This window comes from Gobius niger (genome assembly GCF_951799975.1).
Source record: "Gobius niger genome assembly, chromosome: 8".
In the NCBI taxonomy this organism is placed as follows: Eukaryota; Metazoa; Chordata; class Actinopteri; order Gobiiformes; family Gobiidae; genus Gobius; species Gobius niger.
This window is the reverse complement of record NC_136859.1, coordinates 22,605,450-22,626,766: the sequence shown is the minus strand read 5'-3', so window position 1 is coordinate 22,626,766 and position 21,317 is coordinate 22,605,450. Positions and strand designations below refer to the sequence as shown.

Genomic DNA, 21,317 nt, shown 5'->3' with positions numbered 1-21,317 from the left:
TCTCTCAGCAGTCCGTTTAGCCAAACAATTAAATCCAACTAACCCATAGACAGTAACTACAGCTTCAAAAAACATGAGGACAGAGGAACACAGCACTACCACATTCAGCGCCAGGGTCGAGACAGGCCTTAAGGAGCGGACAACCACAACGAAACAAGATATTTGGACAAGATATTATGAAGCTTGCTGCAGCGGAGGGCACTTTTGGAGCAAGTAAACAAGAAACCAAGCCACCCACCGTTGCAGACCGGGTTTTGAGCGTCAGAGTGAAAAAATGCCACTAGCAGCACTTTCCAGTCTGAGAGTCTCTAAACCAACACATTATTGAGGTACAGACCTTCACAAGGCTCTGTTTCTTCCTCTCCATCCTCTGTTAGACAAATAGGAAAGTAACCGAGCAGAGATGTTATGGAGGGTCAGCAAAACTATTACCCATAATACAGGAAGCAAAAACCTGAGTAGTATACAGTACTGTACAGAATAACTGGTTGGGTAGAAAGACTGTGCAGTATTCATATATATTCAGTGTTCAGGCTACGGGACTGAGATTAGGAACAACATGCCCTCTCCTGCTAATATTAAATATCATTTAAACACTGGTCTTAGTGAAACCAGATACTTATATAATGATGTATCATAGAGAACAGGTAAGAACTCTCTATTGAGACACACAGCCCCCCCTCCACACACACATCTAATGATTATAAATAAATTATTAGTTTAATTATTTTCATCCCAAAGTGATACTGATGAGATTCCTTAACAGCAACACAAATCTGGATCTCGGCAGTGATCAGAGTTACAACCACAATTGTGTTTTTTCCCCCTGTCATTTAAAAGATCTAAAACTATTTCAGAGTAAATGTATTTGTTGAAACATTTGCACACCACTGTACAACAACTTTTTGGAGTGATATTGAGAAAATTATACCACACAAGCGTCCTTACTCCAATTCAAAGCTACAGTGAAGCTAAACAACGATTCTGTGGGAGCGACTGTAGTAGCAGTGGTAATAATAAATGTAGAATCAGACTTACTTCTATCTTTGCCTGACAGAGGAAGTTGCGGAAGTTGCCGACCTCTTCTGCTGGACATTGGAGTACCGGTGGGACTGGTCTGGACTGAACCGCTGCGAGGGTGCGCCCTAGATAACAAAAAGCATCAGAAAGTGCCATTAACATCATACAAAAGGAATTGAATGGAGTGGTTGGCTAAGGTGTATCACTTAAGCAATTAGGTAAGTAATTTGTTGTGTTCAGTATGTGGGAAAACAAAAATTCTACCTGCATGGTTACATTGGTGAATGTAAAAGATTGGCACCTTTCGTACCTTTGGTTTCTTTACATTCAAGAATGTAAAGACTACGAGTTAGTAATATTTGCTTGACAAAAACAAATAGAAACAAAAATACGCATAAAACAGCATGATTGTTGGCACATGGCATGAGGGTGTACATCAACTACAAGGATCTGAGCTGCAATTAAAAGTGAATCGCTACAGTTGACTCATCAAAAGCTGCAAAGAGAAACACTTTGATGCAGAACCAGCAGACCAGTGTGACCATGCGATCAGGCTGTCCCCAAAAGGCTTGAACACAAAACAGAAAAGAACAGAATGCCATCACAAAATATACAGCTTCAGTCCATGTTAGTAACCAAAGAAAAATATGGCCCATCACTGCTATACTCACAAGTGTATCAGCAGTGTGGTCCAAATCAAAACAACTTAGCGTTACCTCTACAGTTGTAACGTTGTTAGGCCTGGGACATGTGGAAAGAAAACACAGCACGGGAGCTTTTGGGGACGAACATAAAGTGGGTGGAGGGTAGTTGAGAGGGGGAGGTGGTGGATGTTGAGAGGAAGGTGAAAGTGATGTGGATTTCTGGTAATTCTCTGTTAGTCGGGTGAGTGGGAGCTCTTGGACAGCGTCTGTCCTGGACTGTTTAGGTTTTAGCTATGCATATTACGTAAAGATGCAACTGCAATGGTGAATATTACCAAACCTATTTCGCCGAGCACTTTATATTGACAGAAGCCAATGTGAACAGGAAGGATAAGGTATTCTCCATTACGTTTATCTATTCAATTGATCATTGTCATTGAAAAAGTTACATCTTAGTGCAATTACTGCAAAGCTAAAGCACTAGTCTGCAATGATAGTGAGTGGTTAGCTTGTCAGCTTCTCCAGTCGGGTCACACCTCGTCAAGGCAGGTGAGGGGGGAGCAGACCTCCCGGATGGCAGAGACGGCATGGACCTCATGAGCGAAGAGTCGTGGGGGCGTTCAGTGGAGCGTGAGCGGGACGAGGGGCGGTCTATAGTGGGCCGCTGGTCTGCAGAGCGGGACCTGATGTGATACTCGTGCCTATCCATGGCTCCGTGGTTCCTAAAGAGTTTATTGAGAGATAGGCAGGCACTCAGTGGGGCCCTCAGGTGTGTCAGGTGCAGGCAGGCGAGCACCCTCAAACAAGGTGCAGGCTCAGGAACAGGACATGTGGCTTTGTACGAGCTACATATAAAATACAAGTGAGTATGTGCCCCATCTAAACTGTGTTATGTGTGTAGTGGCTCTGATTCTTTTGTGGAAATTGTTTTTTACTGTTAGACCCAATATTGGGAACAGGCACTGTGTGATGCAGTGCAAAAAGTGAATCAAATGTTAATTCAATTCACAAGCATAAATACAAGTGAGACACAGTGAAATGTGTCATTGAAAATGAATTGTGAACATTTCCTGTGTTGGACATCACTGTGACAATTAAAATTCCCATTGAGCTGCAGGGGGAAAAAAGCATGTAAAAAGAGCAGGGAAGATTACATTCACACACATTTCACATCACAGAATGTAAACAACATTTCACCTAAACCAAATATATCATAAACTGTATGCAGTATGAAAATTTGTCCAGCAGATCCTTCCTTTCCAGTGCTGTAATTCCCAAATTATACTATCAATAAAACCACAAATTATGACATGACAATCCTCAGATGGTGTCAAGGCTTTGTCAGTGACACATGTGACGTACTACTGTGTGGCGACATAGGTGGCCAGCAATTTTACAAAGACAAGACTGAAACTAGTATTGGGATCATGTAAATGGGCACATAAAGGAAGACGTCAACAAACAAACAAACACTGGCCGTTACCACAACAGCCAGTAAACATCTGAGATCAGCAAGACAACTGTACAGTCGCTCTGGGCCTCGACACAGAGAGGCAGTTGTGTCTGGACTGAAGTCACCTACACAGCTCCAGAGCCGTGATGACCTCTCCACAAGGGCCGATATCAAACAGGATATCACTACTGTCATCACCAACAACCACAGAGAAATTAAAGATGGACAACAGACAACTTGTGGGAACCACAGGATGACAGATGCACAGATGCCTTAGCAGTGCATGTCAATACCTCTCGTAGTCATAGTCGGAAGAGTAGGCACCCTCAGAATAGGCGCGGGCCATCCTAGTGGAACGCAGTAACCTGACTGCCTCCTCTCTGCAGATAGGGTGCACACGGTGGTTGCGGCTGGCGAAAAATATCACAACTGGTAAACATTTTGTTCAGGGAGGAGATGAAGGCGGGACGTCAATCCTCAATTTCTTTAGTGTCATTAGATACTAGGATTACACAGCTGACCCTAAACAAATCCAATCTCTGCTGGACAAAACTTCATAACCATAATTGCGCAGATGTCAATGGGCTGCAGTACAATCCTCAATAATTCAAATCACCAATACACATGAATTCAGAACATTTAACAAGGAAACAGGAAAAACATAAAGGTGCTTGTGGGAGTGAAGGGTGATGGGGCTAAGGCTGCATGCATGTTCATGGTGAAAATTCTACCTGGGGTCCTCCTGTGGATCACCAAGATGAGTATGTCTGGTTCGAGGTAGGGAGAGAAAATGGCTGCGAACACATGGAGGAAGGAGAAAATATGGATTTGAGATGGTGCTGATGGAGAGATGGAGGAGAAAGAGGTAGAAGAGAAGTATGGGCTGAGAGACGGATGGGATGATGCAAAGAGAGCAGGAAAACTTGTAGAAAGGTTGTCATGAGGAGTTTGGAAGAGACAGGTGACATGACAGACTGACATGGGTATGAAAAGATACCTCATTCTAGCTTAACTGAGTCGTGAATCATTTCCACTTAACAAAACAAATTTATGGAAACAAGCCTGTTTCCAATTTTTCTGGATGTAAAATATGATGGAAAAGGATTCTTAAATGTAAATGCAAAACCTCATAGAATAAGACTGCATAAGATACAACAACAAAAATTCAGCAGGTTTCCTAACAACACCTTTGTGACATCAAAATAATTCCTCGCGTGCAAACAAGGAAAGACTATCACAGAACTGATCATGTTACGTATCTCGGGATATACTGGTATTTGTATATGGACAGGCGTTAGTCAGTGGTATTGACATGTCTGTTAGTTACCTCGATGGTGGGGGAACACTAGGAGAGCGAGAGCGCGCCCTGTTGATGTCTGACGACCGGGAGCAGTGGTTGGATGACATCACCTGCTCAGGGACAGACAACGTGGAGCTTTGGAAATCTCTGCCATTCGGACGATAATCTGTGAAGACATTGGAATACACAGTATGTGTGGTCAGCATTCAAGTCCTAAATTTAGATTTTTTTATGTAAAAGGTTGGCTTAGCTACTGGATGTTGAAGACCATTAATACAATTATTTAACAACACTAATATGTATTGAGATATTATGAAGCATCCAAAATCCTAATGCTGTACTCAAACCATTATTATAAAACTACAGGAATCTTTTAGTATCTTCAGTATCATGTCACACACATATCTGTGCAGAATACCATGGCAGTGCAGACTCAGTGAATGTAACTAGAGACAGGCGATGGGGTTTTCCCTTTATTGTCAGTGAAGTGCAGGGACTGGCATGGGGAGACAGTGAGGAGCTGACCAGAATATTAAACAGGCTAAAGGAGGGTTTCCCCGCGCTACAGTATCATCAGAATCACTAGGCCCCTGTTCAGCTTTCACTGCCTTTTGCTGCTAATAAGGGAGAGCATTACACATTAACCACAGGCACATACAAGCTGTACTGATCAACATGCTTGGGATTTCTGACAAAAGACTAATAGGTAAAAATGTCACTGTGGTACAAAACAGTTTTTTTCTGTCATCTTCTTTGTAGGATTGACACATAAAGGCAAATAATGCGAGAACTTATTGGCTCTTTCAGTCATTCAATACAGGCATTTATTACAGAATACAACACATAAATTGAACTGACAAGCTATTTACTATTTACTATAGTAAAGAACCATTATGCCTCTGTGTCCATAAAGCAATGTGGTCTTTTTCTCCCAGAGGTGGCAAAAGCAGACAAAAGACACACACACAAAAAAAAAGTGGTGGAAGAATTAAAACATGTATTTATATGTCACAATAATGTCTACCTCAAATCATCACAGTATAAGTTAGAAAAGTTAGAAGCACTATACCTGATTTTATGTTTTGGTAGTAGAACAAAATTAGCTATGTCCTCCTTGAGTATATTACAAACTGAGACTTTTGTGGGGAAAAACACTGTGCATGTAACTATAAAGCATTTGCATTCATTTTTGGCAATTCTGTAACTTTTCAGTGACCCTGAGATGCTACCGCTATGTTAGGAAAGTTAGGACTGAGTTTGGACACAGGTATCCATTACAGTATGCAACATTTATTTACAAAATGGTCAACTAAAACTCCCATTTTATAACTGATTCATTTTGTCCAAACTAAAGCTACTCTAAATCGGAAATTACAAGAATGCCCTGGAAAGTGCTTCCATAGAAGGTGAGGAAACACTGATGGACATGCTTGTTTAATGTGAGAATGTTCAGTCCCAAATTAAATATATGAATAAATAATCAATAAAATACTAATATACTCATTTAAGTGAATAGCTTGTCTTTATTTTCTGCTGTAACACAGTGTCCTTTTCTGAGTGCAGTGTGGGTGTGCAGCCTGAGCACAAGAGCAGCTCGTAGTGCAGAGGGAGACAGAAACGGCCTCTTCTGAAATTGCAGCAACATTTTTTAATATCGCACATGCTCAGGTAGACGGCATATGCTTCACCTTTTTATGAGATCACATGGTGATTAATATGCATGTGTGAACAATGTTGTAGCAGCGTTAAAAAAATAGTCAAGTTAAGTGCAAACCTGTTATGACGCCAACTCCATCTTCACAATCATAGTCTGATATCTCGCTGTCACTTATCCTTTGGGATCCTGGGACACGAACAAAGGAAGATGCCAGCGGCAAAGAAAGGGAAAATGAAAAAGAGAGAAGATAAAAATTAGTCCCCGTTTCCTGGACATGTTAAAATATCTCCCTTATGAAACTGTCCTCAATCTTAAATAAAACATTTTGCATTTTGTGTTTACTCAAACAGCAACACTGTCTATACCCACAACAGTAAACCATACATTAATGTAGCTATCCACGTGTAGTAATTCTAACCAGAATTATTCAACTTAGAATACTGCAATGTCACACAACCACAAGTAAAGCAGGATATGATTGGTGTTGGGAAAATTGAGTGTTTACAGCATTCAGAGCAAAGGGGAAGACAAATACCTAATAGTTATTACGAAAATATCATGTTTTCTAGGGATAGCTGAATATTAGGACCACGTGGTTTGCAGGACAGGCTAAAGGAGCCAGGGCTGTCACAGAGCCAGTAGGTTAAGGCACAAACAGGGGAAAAATCGCTGTCCCAAACCACAATCCCTGAGGGCTGCATGTCTCTGTCAAACTGAGCAGATTTAAAGTCAGTCTAATAAAACGAATAAAAAGAACAAAAAGAAGAAAAAAAACAATACCCCAACAGAAACATGCATCTTTCAGGAAAGGGTCGAGGGAACGGGAGCACAGAAGTGTATCTTTGGAAAGGAAAGGAGAACATTCAGTTACTCCACAGAGCTCCTTTTACCTGAGTTATACGAACCAGTGCCTTTGTCTGTGAAAGCACAAGCAATACGTTGATGTGGCAAATACTATACACTACATCAAGTAAACTAAGTGTTGCTAGCAATCAGATAGTTAGCTACTGGCGCAAGTAATACCTCAAGCTTCATCTGCCAGCAATTACCTGTTGTGAGCGGTTAGAACCAACTATGGGCCTTAGATGGGATACACTCTGTACAATGGTCAGTGAATTGCAAGGCTATGGTTAGGGTTAGTCTCCATGTAACTACCATAATAACCATGTTTTACTCTTTTAGGTGTTTCATTCTATTCCCTTCCAATCTTCCAGTTACCGCACAATCACTGTGCTGTCAAGTCAATTGTTCTTACATTCGGATATTTTCAGAAAATGCAGAATAGGGCGATTCGACACTTGCACCAAGAGAAACGAAATTTGCTCGGATGTTGTTGGTCACGGGTTGGACCTACTTTGTAGCCGCCGCGTGGGACTCTCTCCGTGGAGCTGCCTGCGCTGGGTGTTGGGGGAGGAGCGTGGGAGTGGCATGGAGGACACGTCGTGGGTCTGCAGCTTGTACCAATGTGGCTCATCGTCTAAAAGTGCCGTCTCCAGCTCTATGAGGATCTGCAAAACCATCAAGAGGCAACAATGAAATCTAGAGCATGATGACCAGTAAGTGCATCCATACACAGATCTAATCGCAATTTAGTGTCTACAACTAAAGAAACGTCTGCATTAAAATTTGCAGAAATGTATTGATTCATCTGGATGTCTGAAACCAACTGCAGTGACTATTAGCCTTGGGCAAGACTAGATGAACTACAATACATGTCAGACCTAGTGTATTCTGCTGTTTTAAAGGCGTACAGCTTCATAGAAGATTGTATTGCACAAGAAGACATAAATACTGTTGAAAAAAATAAGCTGATGCTTGTGATTTTCCCTATGCATAGCATTGTTTGAAATGCTTTATTAGGGCAATAAAAGTAGCTATTTCTCCTTGATCAAATCCACTGAAATGTGGTATTGATTTTACCTGTAGAGTGCAGTAGAAAAATAAGAAGAAGAGCTTTATTTGTATAGATCAAACGCATAGCTGGTAGGAAGTAACACGCCATCTCAATTGTCACCCTTAAACTGAATGGTTGGTAGTTCATTGACACTTCATCACTGAATGTGAGAAATGAATGAACAATGCATGGTAAAGTGACTTGGAGTGTCCAAAAAGCCCTATGTAACAAGTCAGTAAAACGATAAGTAAAAAATAAAATAACAAGAACAGTAAAAAAAAATAATGATGCTCAAAGTCTCTTAACAATTTTGTGCATTAATCACTCACACTTTCACTCAAAAAACTAAATTTTGTTCCACTACTTTGTCATTGCGCTGGGCTTAGTAGGCTGTACAAAGTTTGGTCTTACCTCTCCTAGAAACTCACTCTCCTCCTCCCTCACCCTGGCTTGGTCCCAGAGTGTGATTTCCAACATGCGTTCCCGAAACTCCCGCCGATGAACTGGAGAATACATGAAGGTCTGGTTCCACTTGGGCTCTAAGGATTTCTTTACTGTTTTTGTTCTTCTCTTGCTTTTGTCACTGGAGGAACAATAATTCAAACTGTTTTTATTTACAATCACGACTGAGAAGAGCCACGAACACATCACAAAACAGGACGGCACTGTGGCATGCATGGGAGAAAAGTTAGACAAAAATACTAAAAGAAGACATTTTTAGAATAAGCTAATAGGGTAAATATGGCAGGGGCAAGAAGAGAGTAACAATGGTTGTGAGAAAGTAGTTCAAGATGAATTATTTGTTTGGATAAAAGTTAAAGTACATCTGATATATTATGTTAAAACAAAATGACTTGTAACTCTGTAAAACGCTTTGGCCCTAATGAAGGTAGAAAAGCGCTATATAAGTTGAGACCAAATTTTACCATTTATATTTACCATTACTAGCCACAACAGCTAAAATTACTGCCACAACAACAGCTACTTCTAATTCAGTGCTATTGCTTCTCACTCCAGCACTTCTGAAGGTGTTTATGCTGCCGCCTTCTTCAAATAATTCAGTTCTAGCAACACTTCTGTCGAGAAATGGTAAATGGTACATTTACACCTATCAGTGTAGACCAGTTTCTATTCAATAATAGTAAATACTGTTCTAATGGAGATAAGTACCATATCTTTACTTAAAGATGCGTTTCTGTCTCTGTCTTACCTTCTGTCGGGGAGGAAATAGATTTTGACATAGGGGTTTCTGGGCCTGCCGTCTTCCCTGGGGGGCAGGTCTTTGGCGCCCAGGATGGTGACAATGAGCTGATGGCCCACTTTGTCATACCACAGTTTGACCTGTAGGGGCAGAGCAGAGACCACCGCCTGAGAAATGGTTGGCTTCGAAAACGATCAATAATATGATCACAAATACTAACAAACGCATACATTTGTTTTGTTTTATTATGTACTTCAAATATGCACCTCTGTATAATCCCTGTAATCTTAATTACAGGTTTTGGGTAATTTAGGTTAACAAATAGAAAGAAATATTTTCCATTGTAAGTTTTTGTTCAGCTGTTTTGTTCAGGATGAGATTATTATTACATGTATGTCATCTACCGGTATATGATCTAAAGAAAAATGCATGGCTGCCAACTGCAATAAATAGGTTACAGCTGTTTCCGCAAAATAAATAAACACAAATACACATGTTCATTATGTGATATGGCCCGAACTTGACCATTCATAAATAAGTATCACATAAAGATTGTTTTCTTCTTAATCTTTAGAAACTTGGAAACTTATCTTGTTGAAATGTGTTAACACCTGGAAAATGTGATACAGCTGAAATGAATTTATTGTCAGGTGGCAGATTCTGTAGATCTAAATAAAGGTACTCAGTTAATTTGAAACACAGATGCTTGTCAAGTAGCACACAGTTAATGAGCCTGTTATGCATCAATCAGCCATGCCACCAAGTCACACTCTAGAAGTATGGACACTGAGGAGGATACTTAGAAGAACTCTATTAAAACGATTTTAAGGATAGAACTTCTAAGTCGCCATCCATACTTCTTTAGAAATAAATAAAAAAATGATATATGAAAACGGTCTTGATTAAAACTACAGCTGAACATGCAGGAAAGCATTCAAGACAAATCCAAAGTATAGATTGAAGCCTGGAGGCAGTGGGAGGCTCAGCAGGAAACAAATTGTACCGTTTATGGCTCTGAGTTCAGCCCTTCTACATCACACACAGCTACAGTCAGGGATCAAGAAGTAACCAAAGAGGAGGAAGAGGAGGAGGAGGAAGAGGAGGACGAGGAGGAGAAGAAGAAGAAGAAAAAGAAGAAGAAGAAGAAGAAGAAGAAGAAGAAGAAGAAGAAGAAGAGGAGGAGGAAGAAGAAGAAGAGGAGGAGAAGAAGAAGAAGAAGAAGAAGTAGAAGAAGAAGAAGAAGAAGAAGAAGAAGAAGAAGAAGAAGAAGAAGAAGAAGAAGAAGAAGAAGAAGAAGAAGAAGGAGAACATTTCCTTAAACATGTCGTATGTAATAATATGACTTGTATACATATAGGAGGTACAATTTGCTTATTCTCAATCTCTGTCTGCAATTATTCATAGTAAATGATAAACTGCCTTTTACTGCGACATGAAACCACAAACTTCATATGCGTAAATGCAACTATAATGCTGATTATCAGTTGCAAAAACATGCATTGTTGTCCAATGATATGACCAGGTTACATGAGTTAAAGTTACAACAGCCAATTTAAAAACAGAAAAAATATAACAAAATGCACAGCACCTGGAGGGAAATTTGAAGTTGCAATTTCCCCTAAAATGCATTTTAAAGATATGAGGGAAAAAAAGGCCAGTCCACAGTCAATGAGCAAAGACCAAATAGAGAGTGTGCCCTGCAGACAGGGCCCATTACCTGGACCCTAGGGGCAAAAGGCGGTGTTCTTCTACTAAGGCTTTGGCTCTGGATAAGCAAAATTAAACAGCAAAAATGCAATAAAACCAAAACCCACAAAACAACAAAAATCACAATACACTATAAACACAACAGCAGAGGTGTACGTACATTTTTGAAGGGACACTGAAGCCAGAATTGTTCTTACAAAATATTTAACCATTCAGTCTTTTTTTGTCTTACTGTTTGTTGTCCATAACTCTTATCCTGTATATGTAAATTTAGACACAATTTCAGCTCTTCATTAAATTCTACACCAGTGAAACATATTATTGTTATTCAGAAAATGTATCTTCCGTCTTGCATCGTCTTTAAAAATAGAGATGGGGCAACACACATAGTGATCTGATCTAAAATGCAGCTCTTTTTGGCTCGTGGTACAGAGGTGAAGTGAATTTAATGCAAGGGCACAAAGAGACTTATACTCACAAAAGCAAGTTGCATATTTGTTAAAAGGAAGAAACTTACTGAGAGCTGTCCTGACAGGTACTGGGGGGCGTCCCGCAGCATGCTGGGACTCATGGGGGAGGTGACAGAGATGGATGGCCGATCCATCTTCTGAGACTCAAAAGAACTTGAACCTAGGCAGATACTTTGTGTTTACTTTCTATAATAATAACATGTTTCCTTGTTCACTGGTGCAATATAAAACATACTTGATTCCAGTTGTGCATGTGTGCTGTCTGGTATCCTTGGAATATCTCTGAAATGTTGCAAAACGGGAGAAGTAAGCGTCGATCATTGGCTGCCCATTTATGAAACCAAGCACCTGTGTGTGAATACATTTACCCTATAGGCCGCGAGACCACAAGCTCCACCTGTGGCTCAGGTTTAGATTCTAAAATTATATTGTAAACTTCTTTAAATGTGGCTCCTTGTAAAAGCTTCCCATTCCACTCCAACACCTGATCACCTGTGGAAATATCAGAGCATTAAACATGAAACCTCAGGAATCATACCACTACGTGCTTTAGATCAAGACAAAATTAGGTGAGATGCTACAAGACAACAAATATCAGAATCTGGCATGTTTACACCATTAGATGAGCTCAAACTCTCAAATGAAAGGGTATTGTGACATAAAAAGGATTGGTCTTAGCCTAGCAGCTTAAACAACTGGATCTAAAAGGTACATATTGACATAAACCATTATTAATAAGGATTACAGCATATCACAGTTACAATACAAATCAACACAAGTGACTTTGTGTCTTGTACCTGGTCGTAGGTGTCCGACAGTGTCTGCTAAGCTTCCTTTCCTCACTTTTGTGATGAAAGCACAAAGCCTACCAGATTCTGTCATTTTTCCACCAACCACCTACAACAAACAATACAAAAAAAGGTAATCTTTTAGCTTGGTGACATCATTTATCATATGAGGCAAAGCAAAAACTGAAACGTCCATTGCTGCTTGGCTTATGCTGCACAGTATAGTCAGCTCCGCTCAGCTTACATGGGCATCATACAAATAAAAATCCCTCTTAATGGCAGCTGAATGCCAACATACAAAGGAGCTTAGGGAGGTCTGCTAAATGAAATGGCTTTATGTAACGGGCAGGAGCGAGAGCTGCAGACTTGTGGAGGAGCGGAGATGGACGTTGAGGGCGAGGCTGGCTCTGATAGACTCTGACTGACTGACTGGCTGTGCTGCTGCTGCTGCTGCTGCTGCTGCTGAGGCTGCAGAAATGCGCGGAGGCACTAAGCAGACACAAACATGCCATTTCAGGAGCCTCATTCAATCAGTAATGATTTTTCCCCATCTCGCTTCTCTGTCTTCTCTCCGCTCCTACACACCACCCCCTCAGCGCCGTTTCACGTCTGTACAAGTGAGACGCATAAGAGAGGCATGACGAGCAAATACCTCAGAGTAACTACAGATTAAGGATAAAAATAGGAGACGCCGATAAATGAAAAAGAAATGGTGACGATGTTTCATTTGTGTAATGCGCTCTGAAGCAGAAGTCATCTTCATTCAGCGTAAGGCATAGACATTTGATAATTATAAATAGTCAGAATATCTTTGAAAACACCCACACACACCTTTACATAAATTCAGAACACCGTCATGTTTTCACTTGCTACTGGTTACAGTAGGAGCACCCTCTTACCTTTAGACCAAGCAGAGCTCCTGAGTCTCGAGGCACACTCCCATCTTTCATGCGCTTGTTGAGCAAGATCCGCCCTATGAGCCGATCTCCATCTTTGGATGTCTGCCACGTCACCGGGTGCTACAAGGTCAGAGCAATAATACACCTTTTGTTTAGTTGCTTATCCTCCCGAATCGGAGAACTGTCCAAAGTGATGGGACTTTTTAAACAGTTCACACAAACTCTGTCAGTAAGCGTTTCTCAATTGTTGATTTGAATGGATGCAAGTAATGTGCAGTTGTGTAAAAGAATAGACTTCTCGATTGGGTTTAATTTGCAGTTTGTGGGAACCTGCTAGTGTGAGGGGGGGAGTGAGCGACATGCAGCGCCCCATGCAGAGTAAAGCAAGCAGCCCCAGAACTCCTCCTCAGACTAGCTCTCACAGTGAAGATCCAAACTTCACCACAGAATGACATCACCATCACAGGGGGCAGTGAGGGAGCAGACAGCAGAGAGGGTTAGGGTTTTCAAAAAGAGTAAAATGAAGAGGTCATTAAGAATTGGGATCATGATTGAAGGGAGGGACAGCAGAGACTAAAGCTTCAAACAGACAGACAGAGGGTGACTTGGAGATGTGACAGTGAAAGGGAAAAAGAAAGACTCATTTTTAGTGTGCAAACAAATCCAATCTTTCCTATTTTGAGTGCTTCCAACCATGAAGGTTTAAGCTAAAGAGACAGTGGAGAGTTGGACAGGCAGCAGGTCTCTGATGGACTGGGTGCTGTGGGACAGGGGAGCAGTGAGAGGGGCATCCTACAGAGGTATTCCTACTGCGCTAAAGGCTGCAGCAGAGCAGAACACAACAAACGGAGGACAACGAGCATGCAACTAGGAGAGACCCACATTCCCGTGTCACAGACAAGTGAAACTATTCTTTTACTACAACTGCTGCAGCAAGCAAGATGCTCCTAGCAGGTTTGAGCCAACACCAAACTGGGTGAAGGAAAAAAGTAACTGAAAAGGAAAGAAATATTGCCCCAAAAGTCAATTCTTAAAAATAAAAATCCACAGTCAATCATCTGACCTAGTAACACTTAATGACAGAGCAAACAAAGTCTAGATGTGTAAACAAGAATAAGAAGCAGGCCAGTTGGTCTCAGTACCTTCTCACTATGGCTATGCTCCTCGTTTAGCGTAGTGCTACTGCACGTATCAACTCCAGAGTCTTTAACCTGGGGCTCACACCAAGACAAGTCCTCTTCAAATGAGTGTCCCCCAAAGCGCACCATTTTCTTTTGCCTCTCAGATAAGGTATGTGTCGGCTCGGACATAAAAGTCTGCTCAATAGTTTGTCTTTTTCCCCTTTGACTGTCCCCTACAGGTGTGGGATAAAAACAGAAAGAAAACAGAAAAACAACATGCAAAGGTGTAAATAAACCAAAGGAACCATGAAATGACGAAGACTGTTGGAGAGAAGAGAGACAGGACAGAGATGAGGTTAAAGGGCAGGGTACAAGGCAGGGCTCCACATGTCTCACCAAAGACATTGGGGAAGCCTCGCTGCTGTGCCATGACGCATGGTCCCACCAATGGCCATCCAAATCTCCTGTAAAGTGGGTAGGAATACACAGGAGAGGACAGCGAGAAGGGGCAGTGAGGACACAACATAGAGCCAACAAGAGACATCTGACAAAGACCAACGCGTTTACAGAACAGTGGACTCAGGCGCTCTCCCACACACACCTCACATTGACATTGTTCAGTTTTCTTTCTTCTATTTGCGTGCCAGTTTATACAACAACTTACAGGGCCATAGTGTTTATGCTTTGGAAAGGGGTATCACAACAACAACAATAAAACCGGGCTGTATTTAGTCAAAATCTCCCATTTCACCTGATCCTATTGCTCTCCATTCATCAGTTAAGTGCCCTTCAGATACTTAGTGTAAACATTAGGCAGTGGGATGAAACATTATGGACGCCTCTTGACAAACAGGCTGTGCCCTCTGCCGCCTCTAACAACAGCTGACAGCAGTGATTAGCCTCTGTGCCTCCAGCTGCTGCTCTGCTGCCAACACACACGACCGGAGCTGAGCGCACGGAGCGAGGTGCTGCTAATGTGACCATCGGAGTCAACAGCACACCTGCCCTTCAAAGCCCTGCGAATCGCTGTATGTATAATGCACGGTCCAAAGTTTAATATGATGCATGCGCTGCAGTTACAACGCAAATAATGTCCAAATTATACGGTGGTGTTGTTAAGTTAAACACACATCTATAAACCATGCATTGATTCATGAAATTACCATAAGTATATATATATATATATATATATATATATATAAAAATCCTTTGTAAATGTTGTCTAGTATAGCTATAACAAACATATGCTAATAGCTTTATGGCAACAGTTTAAGTACTGTATCGGAAGTTCAGTGATATATTATTTGTTTTAGAAACTTTACATATTCAAGCATTAATAAATACATTGTAATATAATAGCAAAAATAAATTTTACTTTTAAATGCACACTGTGTAAAATTTGAGCCAATAAATAAAATTGAAATACAAACATTTATTTTAAGACAGATATTCATCATTGAAAAATATCTCACCTCTCCTAAGACATGACTGTAACTTTACCAGAAGTGGGTACGTCTCCAGCTCATCTCCATGGAGATGTCGACTAAAGTCAACGAATTTAAACAGGTTATGTCCTCATCCAAATCCATCCTTTGATTACCCACTGCAAAAAAAGCTTTTTCTGTGTCGAGCTGGTCATTAGGGGCATGTTTTGTACAGACAGCAAGAGTATAGTCCAAAATGTTATACAGTGTGCCTTTAATTAAAGGCCATATACAGGATTTGTTATATATTAACAATGAAGCTGGGAATGTTTGAATTTTAGTCTAGTTCCAAACTTTTCCAAGTGTAAACAGCATAGAGGGCCGCGGATTGGTGATCAATGCAGTCAATGTTTAAGAAAGGTTTAAGAAAGGTTTAAACAGTTCTCCACACCTTTATCTGGGCTTGTAACCTTAATGCAGCTCTGTGCCACCATAAAATGTTTGTTTTTGATGTTTTAATTGTGCGGAATTATTTCAATGAAAAATAAAATGTCCAGCGATCCGTGCCAAATCAATAAGAAGCCTGAAGGCCACCACTTTAGGCACCCCTGATCTAGTTTCCAAGCACTGCATTGCCATGTAAACAACAACTAGCCTGCTGGTTCACTGTCACTAAAAATACTCCTTAATTTGATGAACAGCGCAAAAAGGTCTTTGATCACAAACACATTTTAAAACTGGAGCAGAGCCATTAGGCGTGATTATTTTTGCAGCAAATGTGAACTCTATAAGATCAAATTCATGGCATTCACTTTTCACATTCTAAAACTGGAGCAGTGCATCCGCCTCTCTGCTTCTATTTCCACGCATTATGTCCATTATGATGCCTGCATTGCCCACTGATCGGCATTATAGGCTCCTTGTGGTTTTTCGGAGAGCAGGAAACTCATCACAGTCATAAATTGTGAGCTTCAGCAGTCTGAGACGGGCCCTGCTGTTCGCCCCGGCTCCCAGGCCCCAGTCACAAACAGCTGACTCAGGTGGAGGGAAGGAGCAGGCGGCGGCCGAGTTCACCACCAGCAGCCTCTCCATCACTCTGACAGCTCAATAAAAACCAGTGTAAACTATTAATTGGATCATTAATTATTGAAGCTGTTTTTACTACAATTCAAGTGGTGAAAGCAGAAAATAGGCTGTGTATGTTTAAACACAATCACCACAGGGCAAGCCAAGGAGCTGATACAGTCTCATGTTTTATGAATTTTGACACAGGCCTTTGTTTTGTATTTTCTTCTGTTTACATTCACTCCTTCACAACAACACTATCTGCTAATTATTATTATTTTGAGTTAGTAGAGACAGCAATTAGACCAGCAAGAAATGATGCCCTGGGACTACAATTGAAAAATATAGCTTTATAGCGAGGTCAAGATGGTCAACACAGAAAGCTCAAACTAATTTTTGTTTAGTCAAGCTATTCATGACTTATTCAACAAAATAAGATCACAGAAGATAGCCTTTGTCTTTCTAAACTTAAAATATTCAAAGTGGCTCAATTATCTTTTTATCGCCATGCAAAGGAATTTGAAAGCCATGTACATCTGTCTTGTACTGAAGGAAATAAGCAGACTACACCTCACGACTTCATATTTCTTTGATTTGGTGCCAGTGACTCCTGTCTGGGAATCACAATTGATTGAGGCTGTACCAGAATGTCTAAAAACCTGAGGTCAGGTGGCTGGCCTTAGCCTGATTTCAGACCAGGTTTACCCTTTGTTCAGTTTTGATTGTGAAACAGCTTGGACTCGTAAATTCATAAATATTTCTGTACAAATGCAATTGTATGTCAAACTTAAATACCAATTAAATTAAATACCAATTGTAATAGATATGACCTTGCATTATGTAAATGCGTGCACAAACCTAACCCTCAGACAGATTACGCAGAATGTCACTTTTAAATGTCTATCTTGTGAGCTTTAGTTAACCAGGCACCACTTCCTCCCCCATGTTCAGCGGTATTATGAGGCTGCACAACGGTGGATCAATACACAGGAAAACACAGAGAGAGGACTGTCCAGATAAATCAGTCTTGAGCTCAAAGTCAGGCCTAAAACAGTTAGTCCTTGTTGCCTTGGTCTATATATAGATTATACCAAGGCAACAAGGACTAACTGTGTATGTATATATATAAATATCTAAATATCTAAATATATATATATATATATATATATATATATATATATATATATAAACATATAGGTCAACAGCTTGATCTTTCTCTTTCACAAACCAGATTTGAGACAAAAATGCAGCCTCCAACCCACTCAATTTCTTCCTTTTTCTATTGTGTTGCTACCTGGAAACCTAGAAACTCCCACATCAATAATGCAGCGCTAGGTCTGTGCTGCTTTCCTTTAGAAGAGAACAGTTACATAACAGGGCAGGCCAACCCAGTGCCTTCAGATGATTAACTGTTTTAAGTTTAGGACAAGCTTTGGTCTATTGTCACAGGGGGGAAACCGTGTCAGACTTTGTTCCTCAGTCTCTTTTATTTTCCCGTTTTTCAGATGCATCTCTCGTCTGTTTGGGCCTGTGAACATCTGAAGATTGTGTAATTACACATTTGACAGCTAAATCAATTTGCCATTACGACCACTGTCAATCAAGAAGTGAGTTAACAATTATGTGTAAAATGTGGAGTAACTAAAGAAAAGAGGGATAAATTAAACTTCTACTATTATGTTCATTAGAAATGGTTCCATAACTATATGTCTGCTTGTAGAAATGAAGACATATATATGATATACAATGATTGCTATGTCTAAAAATAAAGGCACATATTAGATTTTAAAGAATATTAGGACCGTTTTATGTACGCTTAACAACAAACAAGAAAACCCATTCACACAGAAACATTCATACAACAGCTCCTTTGATGACACAGCAGCAGGACTGTATTCTTGGACACAAAACAAATATTTAGAGTAATCCATTTAATATTTAAACAATAACCAAATATGTAACTTAAAGTTACTTCTCAGACTCAGGACACTTTGAAAATGCAGAGACGGAGCGGAAAGCATGCCTCATACCTTTCTCGCTGACGGACTCACTCTCGATCTCCACATCTTCACAGCTGGTATACTCGGGGGTGGTGGCCAGCTCCTCCTCAGAGCTGCTAAGTGACACCTGCCGCATCTTACCACCTTTTTTTGTTTTGTGGGGCTTTGGAGGAGGCGGTCGCACCGACTCAGACTGATCTGAACTCAGTGAATCGTTCCTTAGCATACTCTCCATCTTCTCCCTCTTGGTTTTCCTCACGGCAGAACTAGGGTCCAGGTGGTGCTGCCTCCTCATGGGGTCACTTAGGTCCCCTCGCCGCAGGTCCCCGGCCCGGTCTCCCAGCACAGGGCTGCGGTGAGGGGTGGGGGGGCTGTGGCTGGACGTCCTATGACCCCCCAGCCCAGGGCCCATCGGTCCCGGGGAGGAGCGATCCACTGAGTAGGATCGCTGTCCCATCATAGGCGGCCGGCGCTCAGTGAGGTGCTGACGGGACAGCCGAATGGGCCCAGGCTCATCCTGCTCCGTGTAGGCCAGAGAAACGTCACTATGGCGCCGCTCGTGCCTCAAGCGCCCAACCTCTGCGTGCATCCTCATCTGCTCCTCATACGGTTGAGGTTTGACGGGATATCGGGCCAGGTTGGGGTCACTGCGGTAGCGTGTCTGGTACTCCTCCTGCCGCTGCCGCTGCAGCTCGTACTCACTGGGCGGGCCATCTAAGTCCTGGTCCAGAGGGTACTCCTGCGAGTGCCAGCGGGCCGGCCCCCTTCGGTCCCGGTAGCCCATTCGAGCTGCATCCACGTCTGGGTACATATGTGAGCTCCGCCCCCGCCGAGGGACCCCATCCCCATAATCGGACGGTGACCTGGGCATGCCGCCGTCCGCCGGGGCATACTGCGAGTGGTCCCCCTCCCTTTGGTCGTATGTTTGGTTTGGATCCCTGGATGCAGATGGGCTTCGTTTTCTGCAACAAAAGAAGATGCCCAAGAGTATTAATTAAGTTTGTGGTGAAGAGGCTTACGAATATACTTTGCAGACACATTTTTATTTTTGTGATTTAAGTGCAATTTATGTTTCTCGAGAAAATATTTTACCTTCTTACATAATGCTAATGAATAAAGGCTCTGTGAAGCATTTTGTTAATTTGTAGGTGACAACATTCTGCAGTAATAAAATAGGCCCATAAATCACAGCTGTCAGTGCTCTTCTGTATCCAGGGGAAAGATCCCTCACTTGTGATTGGCTAATTCTCAGTTTTATCCCACCCACTCACGCTCCAGTGTTAAAGGGGGCAATGTGCGACTCTATAATGAACGAATGAGTCATCAGGCCTGTGTCTGTGTACCTGATAGAGTTACGTAAGGATGCCAAGAAAGGGAGCAAATAAGTGCACTGTATCTCCTGTTGAAACACCCAGCTAGTGCAAGTAACAAGTGAGTAAACTCTTTGTGCTAGTCCCAAACCAGGAGAAAGGCGTGTGCCAGTAGTAATGGATATAAAAAGCAATTCAGAAAATTGCCTGGAACGCTAAAAGTAGCACCAACAGTATTATTCGCAATGGAACAGCATTGTGTGAGTTCTAACAGTAGCAACTGTTGCAATAGTGAAGTTGAATTTACTAAATAGTACTTAAAGTAGTTGCGGTGTAATGATACTCTCTCGAGCACAACTTAGTCCCTACTACATAGTATTTTATCATCATTTTTATTTAGCTGTTGTGAGTCTTTACTTGGGTAATGTCGCACGTGAAAGTTGATACTACAATCATTTCCCGATTTTACCCGTATCGGTCCACTAATGGCCCTAGGGGCGGGAGTTCATCGCACCAAGAGACGAACGCGGTAACCGCACTCTTTCAAAACACTTGAGATGGCATGCTACTCTGTTTTTTTGTGTGTCCGTTTAAAATAAGAAACAGCCTTGTATTGGCAGACGTTAATATTTACTGAAAAGGCTTCCTGCAGCTTGTTCCTGTGTCATATCCAGCGTTTCCCTAATTGGTTGATGCCGTCTGTCAATCGCGCCGACCGGGAAATCGCTGAGATCACGCTCGCTCCCAGACTACATGTTTTTGAACAAGCATGTAGTTTGGCAGGCCAGGCAAGACTCGATGTGTATGAGTTGCCATATTTCTCTGCACCTGCAGGGCGGCAACCCAAACCCTCTATGGACATACTGTGCATTTGACACGCGTACAGTATCATGTTTCCCTGGTTCCATTTAGACGTGCATGTTCTTCCTGTCCAAACAGAGATATGTCTACTGCAATCCCATCAACATCTACATCATAATGTTTGGACTATTGGGCAAAAACAATCCCGCTGTAGAGCAGAGTGATGGTGCAGCACTAAAATTTGCACTGTGCATTTCCCCCCCGACTGCATCTGCTGCCAGTGTTACAGTAACAGCCTCTGCAGACGACGCTCCACAGCTCTGCCATACTCAGCTGACCAAAGAGATACATCAAATGTCCCAGTATTGTAAGTACTTCAAAAATAGTGTTTGTTCATTTAAAAACATGCAAAAGCGCTCAAACTAATTATAAACAATGCCGTAAAGTAAAACTATTACCACTATAGTACGTCTATCATTATGCTGCAACTCCCCATATCACAAAGCAGCTGTTTTTAGTGTTTCATAAAACGACTCTTGAAATAAACATTTTAAACCATTGAA

At 41.5% G+C, this 21,317-nt stretch overlaps 1 protein-coding gene across 12 annotated transcripts in view; it reads right to left on the bottom strand.

The window, feature by feature from the left end:
• rims2a (regulating synaptic membrane exocytosis 2a) overlaps nucleotides 1–21,317 on the bottom strand; it is a 101,793-nt gene that overhangs the window by 30,954 nt on the left and 49,522 nt on the right. For 5 of the 12 annotated variants that reach the window (XM_079561738.1, XM_079561747.1, XM_079561748.1 and 2 more), the window contains 17 exons: nucleotides 18,674–19,605; nucleotides 14,176–14,387; nucleotides 13,034–13,153; nucleotides 12,144–12,243; nucleotides 11,715–11,838; nucleotides 11,582–11,628; nucleotides 11,394–11,506; nucleotides 10,887–10,934; nucleotides 9,179–9,309; nucleotides 8,380–8,551; nucleotides 7,429–7,582; nucleotides 6,192–6,260; nucleotides 4,445–4,583; nucleotides 3,411–3,527; nucleotides 2,201–2,386; nucleotides 1,039–1,145; nucleotides 338–370 (listed from right to left, as the gene is read on the bottom strand). In XM_079561738.1, the coding sequence (XP_079417864.1) occupies nucleotides 338–370; nucleotides 1,039–1,145; nucleotides 2,201–2,386; nucleotides 3,411–3,527; nucleotides 4,445–4,583; nucleotides 6,192–6,260; nucleotides 7,429–7,582; nucleotides 8,380–8,551; nucleotides 9,179–9,309; nucleotides 10,887–10,934; nucleotides 11,394–11,506; nucleotides 11,582–11,628; nucleotides 11,715–11,838; nucleotides 12,144–12,243; nucleotides 13,034–13,153; nucleotides 14,176–14,387; nucleotides 18,674–19,605 (2,804 nt within the window). Of the gene's footprint in view, nucleotides 1–337; nucleotides 371–1,038; nucleotides 1,146–2,200; nucleotides 2,387–3,410; nucleotides 3,528–4,444; nucleotides 4,584–6,191; nucleotides 6,261–7,428; nucleotides 7,583–8,379; nucleotides 8,552–9,178; nucleotides 9,310–10,886; nucleotides 10,935–11,393; nucleotides 11,507–11,581; nucleotides 11,629–11,714; nucleotides 11,839–12,143; nucleotides 12,244–13,033; nucleotides 13,154–14,175; nucleotides 14,388–14,550; nucleotides 14,619–18,673; nucleotides 19,606–21,317 lie in introns of all 12 variants that reach the window. The other 7 variants (XM_079561746.1, XM_079561750.1, XM_079561741.1 and 4 more) reach the window with 6 other exon arrangements.